The following is a 10815-nucleotide window of genomic DNA, read 5'->3' as shown; positions in this document are numbered from 1 at the left end:
TCTGAAAATTCTAAACCAAATCAGCAAAAATGGCCTGACTGTGGGAAGACTGTTCGTTCAAACTGCCTTATTCCCATCATCTTGATTTGACAGCTTCGTAATAACCTTCCTGGATATATTCCCTGTGGCACGCAAGCAAACCCGGCTTTACGTTTTTAATAGAGGAATTTATTGTTTTAAATGCGGACTGTAGAATAGGTGTAGACGTTGTTTTTCTTTTCCAAAATGTATCAGGCTCTAAAACGTCTGAATATGTAATTCATGGACATCGTAAGGCTGACCTATGCTACAGGTATTCTGTGCCTTATTAAACAACTGCAGAGGGCCAGGCGCGGTGGCTCACGCCTGTAATCCCAGCACTTTGGGAGGCCAAGGTGGGTAGATCACCTGAGGTCAGGAGTTCGAGACCAGCCTGGCCAACATGGTGAAACCCCCGTCTCTACTAAAAATAAAAAAATTAGCCGGGCACTGTGGCAGGCGTCTGTAATCCCAGTTACTTGGGAGGCTAAGGCAGGAGAATTGTTTAAACCCAGGAGGCAGAGGTTGCAGTGAGCCGAGACTGCACCACTGCACTTCAGCCTAGGTGACAGAGTGAGACACTGTCTCAAAAAAAAAAAAAAAGTTTAAATAAACAACTGCTGAGGGGATGCTGACACCAGAATGTTGTTATAAAATATCCATTCCAGAAACAGAGCAGCATTCAGCGAAAGAGGAGTTCCAAGTCCTTTCGCTGCTGGAAAGTCCGCAGGGCTCACCCAGATCCTATCAGACAGAACACCCTTTGCACTCCTTAACTGACCACGGCAATTACAGTCTCCAGCCCAGCAGGTTGAATCAAAGTCTAGTTTACTGAAGAAATCCCTTGGGTTTTAAGATTCTGTTAACACATGGTAATAAACATCTAAATAAAAACTGAGAAATGTCGTGTCGTGACATTTATCTTTAGGAAAATAAACATATTCAGTATCATCCACACAACTTGCCATCTGTGCTCTGGATCTCTGCTATCAAGGGAATGAAGTATGTTTTAAAAACTGGATACATAATAGGTTCTAGCAAAAGGCTTAACAAACAAAACTGAGCGATAACTCTGGTAACATGACACTGGAGCCCATCGCTTTATAGAGAAACAAATTCCCGTGGCCCCTATAAGACACTATTATCAAACTACATTTCCAGAGAGTGCTTTCCCAGAGTTAGGATTCTGAATTCGCTTTTCATATAATGACATTCTACATAAATACTACATAGATTTCAACAGAGAAATGACTGCATCCTCTGCTCTATGCTGAGAAGAGGTGTTAATTAGAAAGAGTTAAAAAAGTGGCCCCGGCCGGGCGCGGTGGCTCACGCCTGTAATCCCAGCACTTTGGGAGGCCGAGGCGGGCGGATCACGAGGTCAGGAGATCGAGACCATCCTGGCTAACACGGTGAAACCCCGTCTCTACTAAAAATACAAAAAAATTAGCCGGGCGTGGTAGCGGGCGCCTGTAGTCCCAGCTACTCGGGAGGCTGAGGCAGGAGAATGGCGTGAACCCGGGAGGCGGAGCTTGCAGTGAGCCGAGATCGCGCCACTGCACTCCAGCCTGGGCGACAGAGCGAGACTCCGTCTCAAAAAAAAAAAAAGTGGCCCCATGAGAATTACTAGTGGGGAGCAGTAAACAATTCTCGTGAATATCGTGTCCCTTATTTACCAATCAGCTAACAGTGCCCTGAAGTCTTGGGCTTCCTAGGGATGAAGTAGTTACCACTGTTTTTATGACAGACCCCTGGAGCAAAGTAACACAAATGTCCCCTTGTGGAAGCATCGGCTCTAGGTGAAAGCAACTCTGAGACCTGACCAGCACTGCTGGGATGTCATAGTCACCCAACACAAGTGCCCGACATGACACCTTTCTAGGGAAGCATAACTTTGAGAGCAGAATCATTTTCAAGCATTTCATCGGCATCATTTGATAATTTAATATGAGGGACAAAAAGCAGTAAGTCCAAACTGGCCTTGGGTAACATCTCATCAAGTAGCACACAGAATCTGTACTGTAATTGAAAGGGTTTAATTGTAGGTCATGGCTGTGTCAATGCTGTTCAGCTCATGCCTTGAAATCACCTGCACAGCCACGTTAAACTCAGCACCTCCAGACTCTCAGCTTGTAACAGAAGTGCCAAGCTCTCTACCTCGAAACAGGATAGAGGAGGATGCGGGCAAATAGCCTTTTAATGTGTATCACTCACAATGTCAAGAAGGTGAAAAAAAGTCAGGTTTCTTTTTGAAAATAATTGTCTAAAATCAAACTAAAATATGAAAAATTAACATAATTTGCAAGAATATAGGTCAAAATGTTCAATAGGACTGACTCAAGTTCACAAAAAACCAAATGTCAAGTAAACAGATGAATTTAAACTAAAGATTATAAAACAATGGCTATTAAGAATTAGTTTTCAACTGATCTAAACAGTGTTTGAAAGTTTAAATTAACTCAATACTTTTATCAGAACTTTAGCTAGAAACAGTCTGAAAGTAAAAAAATTATCATTAGACTGTTCTCAAGGATAAGTGCAATCTCTTCATGGTAAAATATCTTCATTTATATTTTGTTACAAAAATATACAAAATACTACTTTTTACCTTTCCTTCACTCAGTATAAACCCTTCTGGTTCAGTGACATCAGCCAAGCTGTCACTAAATTCAAATCATGTCCGCATTATATCTTCTACAGTCACACTGGGTTTTAAGGCTCAGCATACAATTTATCTTCCAAACATACAATTATCATAACTGGTTTTATGTAAGGGTAACAGGATAAGAGTCTTTAAAAAAATATACAAGTGGGATAACCATTTGTTGTATGTCATTTTATCCCATTGTCCCCAATTACTAAAACAAGACAAAATTGTAAAAACAATCCTCTACTTGGAATTCTAGGTAGCACAGGATAAAAAATGTTTGCATATTTTGGCCAGGCATGGTGGCTCACGCCTGTAATCCCAGCACTTAGGGAGGCCGAGGCAGGTGGATCACTTGAGGTCAGAAGTTCGAGACCAGCCTGGCCAACATGGTGAAACCCCATCTCTACAAAAATACAAAAAAATTAGCTGGTCATGGTGGCGCATGCCTGTAATCCCAGTTACTCGGGAGGCTGAGACAGGAGAATCACTTGAATCCAGGAGGCGGAAGTTGCAATGAGACACGATCGTGCCATTGCACTCTAGCCTACGTGACACAGCAAGACTTCATCTCAAAAAAAAAAAAAAAAAGTACATATTTTTAAATCCAGCAGAATAAATGTGAATGTTTTGATTACCCATCATTAAATTTTTTTAAAAACTATCCCTACTTCAGCTGTTGGAAAATATTATCTGGCAACTTCAGGTGACAGATTAACTCTGTTGTTTGTTTTAAATAAAGTTTAAAGGAAATAAGTATCTAATACCATTTTCAATTAGCCATGCAAAATTGGCTTCTCTCCCCCAATCCTGTATTTGAAAAAATAACTTTAACATAACGTTTGGCATTAACTTATATTTGCTCATCATAAAAAACCAAAAGAAATTTTTATATCTCAAATTGGTAAACTTTACAAAATATTTAACATATGAGGAAGAGGTATATCTTACAGAATTATTTGGCTATGTCATAAGGCAGTAATGAAGATGGAATTTTTCCTATCATAAATCTGACATAAGTGAAAGTCTATAACATGGTCATTCTCCATAAATCTGAAAGCTTGTTGGTTACAGCAATATGATCATGCCACACTGTCGTCGTTATTGAACTTTGATGAAAGTAGACTGAATGAGAAAGGAACAAATTTGGTGCCTGCACCAACGTAGAATTTGTTCTGAAATTCTACCCTAAAAAAAAAAAAAAGCCATGTATTAATGGAAGATTATGAAATCACATTCCTTAAAACAACATTTATAAGTTAAAAAAAAAATTCCTGTGCTGAAATTGCTTCATTCCAAAATATGTTCTTGGCACATATATTTTTACTTAGCTAAACACTGCCCCGCACCCCCAACCCCGTGCTGGCTTTCCCAGTGTGAACAGAAACTCTGACACATCCGCTGTCTCTCACTGCCCAACACACAAAAGCACGTGCACAAGTAACGAGACCCTCTCCTGCCACTTGGGTCACTGGAGGCACAGAGCAGTAATCTGACCTACACCATAAAACATTAAGAAATACATAAGAAGGATTTATCTTGCAATAAGACAGAGCAACCTGTCAGACCCAAAGTGAATTAGGGAGTATGAAACATACGTTAGTATTCTGCAAACTTAAACTTGCTTTTACTTGTCAGTGATAATAGTTCAGAAACAAAATACATTTTTTTTTTGACACAGAGTTTCGCTCTTGTCCCCCAGGCTGGAGTACAATGGCATGATCTCGGCTCACTGCAACCTCTGCCTGCTGGGTTCAAGCAATTCTCCTGCCTCAGTCTCCCAAGAAGCTGGTATTATAGGCGCACGACACCACACCCAGCTAATTTTTGTATTATTAGTAGAGACAGGGTTTCATCATGTTGTCCAGGCTGGTCTTGAACTCCTGACCTCACGTGATCCACCTGCCTTGGCCTCCCAAAGTGCCAGGATTACCAGCATGAGCCACCGCACCTGGCCCAAAATACAATTTTAACTCAGAGGATATGAGCACAGATCCCAAGGGAAGGGAAGAACCGGCCTAAATTCAGCATTAGATTTTGCAGGGGCTGTGTATATTTGGTTGGGCGGGGCGGTGGGGGGGCGGGTATGTTTTTTAAATAACAGCTCCAAGGCTAGGTTTCAAACTCACCAGTGGAGGCGTATGGCGTGAAGAAACGCAGAAAGCCCTTCCATGATCAGAAGGATGAAAATGGTCAAAACTGCAAAGAGCGCGATAACCGGGAGCAGTAGCAAGACGCCATAGGTGGTGTCAACGCGGAGGCCCACGCGCATCAGCATGGCCCACAGGACATCAGACAACTCTGCAAAGGAGTGCAGCCTGCACAGGTCATGCTCGCTTATGTACAGTGGGTCCCTCTGTGAGCTACCTGGACTGAGTTTCCCCCTGACAGCCCTGAACTATTATCCCATAAAATAATAGACACACATGTAACACAGACCCAATTGTTTCTCATGTGAAAGCCAGTCAGCTCCGAGACGGTCTCAAACACTAAGGAAGACCTGGTGCTCCAAAAATATCAGAGGCCATCTCCCAAAGGGAGGTCTTGCCCCAGACTAGGTTTGGGTTGTGACCTCCCAAAGCAGCACTGGACCAGGCAGCCAGAAACAGGCTCCCAGGCCTGGTTCTGCCACTGAGGGACCCACTGGATGACCATGAGTAAAGCACCGACACTCAGTGGCTTCAGTCACCACCTCTGCAAAATGGAGATGAACGAGACAGGGCCCCTTCAGCCATAAAATTCCAGACCTTTGGCTATGCTTATAAAAACATAAGCATTTTTTTTAACTTAAAAAAAAAAAAAAAAAAAAGACACCCTCTTGTCCGGTGGTTTCCACAAGCACAGGCAGTGCTTGCTTTGCACAGTAAAGACCTTGCAATCAAAACCATCCGAAGCATCCCTATTAATCCATGGGAAAAATGGTTTGCTCTGTGGCCTTTAAAATTGTTAAAACATTAAAAACTCTCTTATTGTTGGCTATATTGTTGGCCAACAATAAGAGAGTTGTTTTTCGGTTTCTTTTTTTTTTTGAGACAGAGTCTCGCTCTGTCGCCCAGGCTGGAGTGCAGTGGCATGATCTCGGCTCACTGCAAGCTCTGTCTCCCGGGTTCACACCATTCTCCTGCCTCAGCCTCCTGAGTAGCTGGGACTACAGGCGCCCGCCACCACGCCCGGCTAATTTTTTGTATTTTTAGTAGAGACAGGGTTTCACGTGTTAGCCAGGATGGTCTCGATCTCCTGACCTCATGATCCGCCCGCCTAGGCCTCCCAAAGTGCTGGGATTACAGGCGTGAGCCACAGCACCCAGCCAATAAGAGAGTTATTAATGTTTTAACAAAAAATATAGGGAAATGAAAAAATGGTAAATCTATCTTTGAAACATTAGAAGCACTGAGTATTAAAGTCTTTTGTCTGTTATTTAAAAAAAAAAAAAAAGTTTATTAGGGTAGTTTGAACAGTGCTTGGTTCCTGCTGTGTAAATTGGCAAGCTGGGTGACCTGATGCAGAGCAAGCATCTTTCCTAATACTTGCCAAATTGTCCTGTTTTTTTTTTTTTTTTAGCTTTTTTTTTTTTTTGAGACAGAGTCTCGCTCTGTCGCCCAGGCTGGAATGCAGTGGCATGATCTCGGCTCACTGCAAGCTCTGTCTCCCGGGTTCACACCATTCTCCTGCCTCAGCCTCCTGAGTAGCTGGGACTACAGGCGCCCGCCACCACAACCAGCTAATTTTTGTATTTTTAGTAGAGATGGGGTTTTGCCATGCTGGTCAGACTGGTGTCAAACTCCTGACCTCAGGTGATCCACCTGCCTCGGGCCTCCCAAAGTGCTGGGATTACAGGTGTGAGCCACTGTGCCCGGCCTGTCCTATTCTTTTCTACGTCTGAACCCACTTGCAACATTGCACCCTTTGCACAAACCTTCAACGTCCTGAAACATTGCCGAGCACCACTGGTGGGTTATCAGCATCTTCATCACGACACCTGCCACACGTAGGCTGGTAAATGCACCTGCACCTAACTGCACGGCTAGGTACTGTGGTGACTGAAATGGGAACCATGCTGCCGGGGAACAGGTGTTAACTACACTGTGGAAACTAACATGTGTGCATTACTGGAATTGTGCAAAGGGAGGACTCCTGTGATCAAGGCTACCCATGAGTGCTGTGGCAGGACTTGCTTGAAATAAACAGATATTCACACTTGGTAAGGCAGCAGTGAATAAAATAACTACTAACAGAAACAGTAATGGCAACAGTAGCAAGTGCTTACACCAGAGGCTCCCAAGCCGTCTCAGTTCTCAAAGCCCCTTGTGTCTCAGTGATTTTTTTTTTTAATTGGGCAGGCTCTGAAGCCAGACCAGCCTCAGAGAGACTCCCTCTGTGATTTTTCCACAGCACCCCTCAGCCAAAAGAAATAGCCAAGAGAGCTGTGTATTAAGTAGTGAATAGTGTAAGTTTACGTGGCAGCTGAAAGATGGTGCTATGACTATTAGTTACAAAGTTAAAATATCCCACAGTGCCCCCGGGTCTGCTGGCACTACAGGGCATTGGGAACTGCAGGTCTAAGCAGGAACTTACGTGCGTGAGCCAGGCTAAGCGCCCAGAGCCTCAGGTAGGAGGCGGTGTTGGAGATGCATCCCAGACAGTACTCGATGGAATGGATTACTTGGGTCATTAATATTTCTCCAAAATTAAACTGAGAGAGATCACACAACATATGTTAAGAGTCATGATGTTACATGTGTACTTCTACATGCCAAGTGGGTTCCACTTCAAGGATTACAATGAAAGAGCTGCCGGCTGGATGCTGGTAAGAACACGCTAGAGTGTGAGGAACAGAAACCCAAGACGCACTCTGTTCACCACTCTGCCATTACCCAGCTCCATGACCAGACTTTATCACCCCAAATCCCCACCTTCATCAGTCCCACTCCCACCGCACGCCTCAGACTCCCCTGTGTAAACCAAGAAGGTAGACCAGAGGAACTGCCGTGGCCACAGCTGCTATACTAACGGGATTCCGGGGCAGGTCTCAGTAATTATGAAACATCTACTGATAAAATAGGTATTCACCAACCCTAAGAGTAGACTGCGATTCACTAGATGTGAGCATTCTAAGTAGAGCCAACCAGGGAAAACTATGCAAGGGGCCCCTGACAGGGAAAGGGCTGCAAAGCACCAGGCAAGGTGACTCTCATGCGCTTTCCAGCTCTGCTTTTGTTTCTCTATGATCCTAGAACTTAATTATTAATTGTCCCGAATTAAAACACGAAATTACGTAATAATTACAAAATGTTGATTATAAGACAGGTTGTTTGGTCCTCACTAAATGGCCAAAATAAAGTTTCCATGAAAAGAAAGGAGGCCATGCTCTGCTGTCTTCCTGGGACCGCACCTCTGTTCTTTGCGGGGAGCCACTACTTCCCTGTCCAGCCTCGTACCCCCAACCACAGTGGCTCTGAATTATGTTCCCAAAAGTCTTATGCTGAAGCCCTAACCGCAATTTGACTGTATTTGAAGACAGAACCTTTGAGGAGGTAATCAAGGTTGAGTGAGGTCAGGAGGTGGGCCCTGACCCACTGTGACTACTGTCTTCTGGGAAGAGCAGGAGAAACAGGGGTGCAGGCACAGAGGAAAGGCCCTGTGCCGACACAGCAAGCTGAGCAGGGAGGCCTCAGGGGAAAGCAGCCTGCCAGCATCTCAGTCCGGGCCTGCCAGCCTCCGGGGCTGTGAGAAACAAGTCTCTTGTTGAAGCCACCCAGTCCGTGGTATTTTGTTATGGCAGCCCCAGCGGACTAAGATAGCAGTCACTGGTCCAGGGGACTGAGAACGCAGTCATTGGTAAAGGGGACTAAGGCAGCAGTCACTGGTAAAGGGGACTGACACAGTGGTCACTGGTAAGGGAGACTGAGACAGCAGACACCGGTCCAGGGGACCGAGGCAGCAGTCACTGGTAAAGGGGACTGAGGCAGCGGTCACTCGTAAAGGGGACTGAGGCAGCAGTCACTGGTCCAGGGATGGCAGGTATTTGGGGATTCTTTCCTAATAGTAACAAGCTGGTAAGGGCGCTTTGCTCTCTAATGGAAAGACTGAAAAAATAAGCCCAGGGCAACTTGTGACCATGGTTCTAGCATCATGGGGCCAACTGACTTCACAATATAAAGAAAACTTACAAAGAAAAAAAGCCAACCAAGGCCTCTTGGAATTGGAAACCCCAAAACTGTAATTATCCTGAAACCAACTCTACCTCTGTCCTGCCATGAGCCAGTAAAATCCCTTCGCAATCAGAAAAAACTGGGTCTCTATTTCTTGCAACTATGGAAAAGTTCTGACTGACCCAAGAAGCTTCTGAAAGCAATGTTCATGGCACCTTAAGTCACTCCAATCATAACTCTTAATATAACAGCAGAAATCCCACTGGAGAAGTGAAAGGACAAAATGACCCGAACTCATATAATGCCACCAACTCTATCATCAAACAGCATTTGGAAAGCGCTGGTTTCTCATAGTTGTGGAGGCTGGAAGTCCCATTTTCTTAACCATTTTTTAAGATGATTAAATATTATCTTAACATGATTATCTCTATGGAAGCTTGGTTACTTATCTAAGTTTATCAATAGCAGTTGAAAAGATTTACCTCTTCACACGCCATTTCTCTACATCCATCTTCCACCTGGTGATTTCCCTCTTCTACATCTTGGCTTCCCAGCAATGAAACTTCTTCCTCACTATCTTTCCTTATAAGTGTGTAGCCACTCTAACAACCAAAAGAGCACAGAGTCAGTGCCTGTAAAACCACAAGGTTGTGACAAAACCAAACTTGTATAGTTTCTTTGTTTCTCTTAATGATTCAGCTCTTTGAGAATAAAAAAGTTCTTTAGGCTAGGCACAGTGGCTCACACCTGTAATCACAGCACTTTGGGAAGCCGAGGCAGGTGAATCACCTGAGGTCAGGAGTTCAAGACCAGCCTGTGCAACATGGCAAAACCCCATCTTTTACAATACAAAAATTAGCAGGGCGTGGTGGCGGGCGCCTGTAGTCCCCCTATTTGAGGGCTGAGGCAAGAGAATTGCTTGCACCCAGAAGGCAGAGGTTGCAGTAAGCTGAGATAGTGCCACTGCACTCCAGCCTGGGCAACAGACGAAGACTCCAGTCTCAAAAAAAAAAAAAAGAAAGAAAGAAAGAAAAGAAAAGAAAAAAGAAAATCTTAAAGAAGAAATTAAGAAGAATATGGAAAAAGGCATTTAAATTGTGCCCATCTGAACTGAAGGACTGAGTTAAACCCCTAATAAGCTTGTAGTTCATACCAGCAGGGCGGGTCTCCACAGGCCCTGGACACAGCAGGCTCTTTCAACATCAATGTTTCATTTACTTATTTATTTTGAGACAGAGTCTTGCTCTGTTGCCCAGGCTGGAGTGCAGTGGCGTGATCACAACTCACTGCAACCTCTGCCTCCCAGGCTCAAGCCATCCTTCCACCTCAGCCTCCCGAGTACCTGGGACTAAAGGTGCACACCACCACACTGGCTTATTTTTGTATTCTTGGTAGAGACAGGGTTTCGCCATGTTGCCCAGGCTGGTCTCAAACTCCTGGGCTCAAGTGATCTGCCCGCTTTGGCCTCCCAAAGTGCTGGGATTATAGGTGTGAGCCACCACACCCAGCCAACATCAATGTTTTAAATAAAGGGAGCTTTGGCTTTTAAATCAAGAGACAGGGACCCTCCAGGAGGTGTTTTCTACACCAATCCTTGTATAACCGAAAGCAAGCTTTGCTCACAGTTGTAAATGCATCCAAACCCGCACTTACCCGGTTCACCCCGAAGCAACTACGCCCATTGTGAAGCCACAACAAAAACAGTGGCTTTCCCAAGAAGAGGACGGGGACAGACAATGCTGTGACAACCAGCAGCACTCTCTGGACATACTCCTGTTAGTGCAGAAGGTGAGAAACCCGATTAAAACGTGAAGGCCTGCCTGCAGAGTCAGCAGCACACGATGAAATCAGGAAAGATCGAACAATGTCTCCACGCGAGGAACATTCAATAAATGCCAGCCAGCTACACTTGCCAGCGGGTTTTCTTTTCCTAAACTCATAGCTGAATTCTAGAACTGATGAATAACATTAATGACCCTGTGGTAAAGTATTATTTTG

The 10815-nt window shown here is 44.4% G+C and overlaps 1 protein-coding gene across 1 annotated transcript in view; it reads right to left on the bottom strand.

Annotated features, from left to right (window-relative positions):
- Positions 1-1937: 1937 nt before the first annotated feature.
- Positions 1938-10815, bottom strand: part of ATP6V0A2 (ATPase H+ transporting V0 subunit a2) — a 47441-nt gene continuing 38563 nt past the window's right edge. Inside the window, exons 16-20 of the mRNA XM_003812091.6 lie at positions 10471-10590; positions 9300-9419; positions 7241-7358; positions 4795-4966; positions 1938-3853 (exon numbers count right to left, since the gene is read on the bottom strand). Coding sequence (XP_003812139.1) covers positions 3748-3853; positions 4795-4966; positions 7241-7358; positions 9300-9419; positions 10471-10590 — 636 coding nt within the window. The 3' untranslated portion in view covers positions 1938-3747. The remainder of the gene's footprint in view (positions 3854-4794; positions 4967-7240; positions 7359-9299; positions 9420-10470; positions 10591-10815) is intronic.

This window comes from Pan paniscus, chromosome 10 (assembly GCF_029289425.2).
Source record: "Pan paniscus chromosome 10, NHGRI_mPanPan1-v2.0_pri, whole genome shotgun sequence".
NCBI lineage: Eukaryota > Metazoa > Chordata > Mammalia > Primates > Hominidae > Pan > Pan paniscus.
Note: the sequence above shows the minus strand (reverse complement) of the source record. Positions and strands in the feature narration are given on the sequence as shown.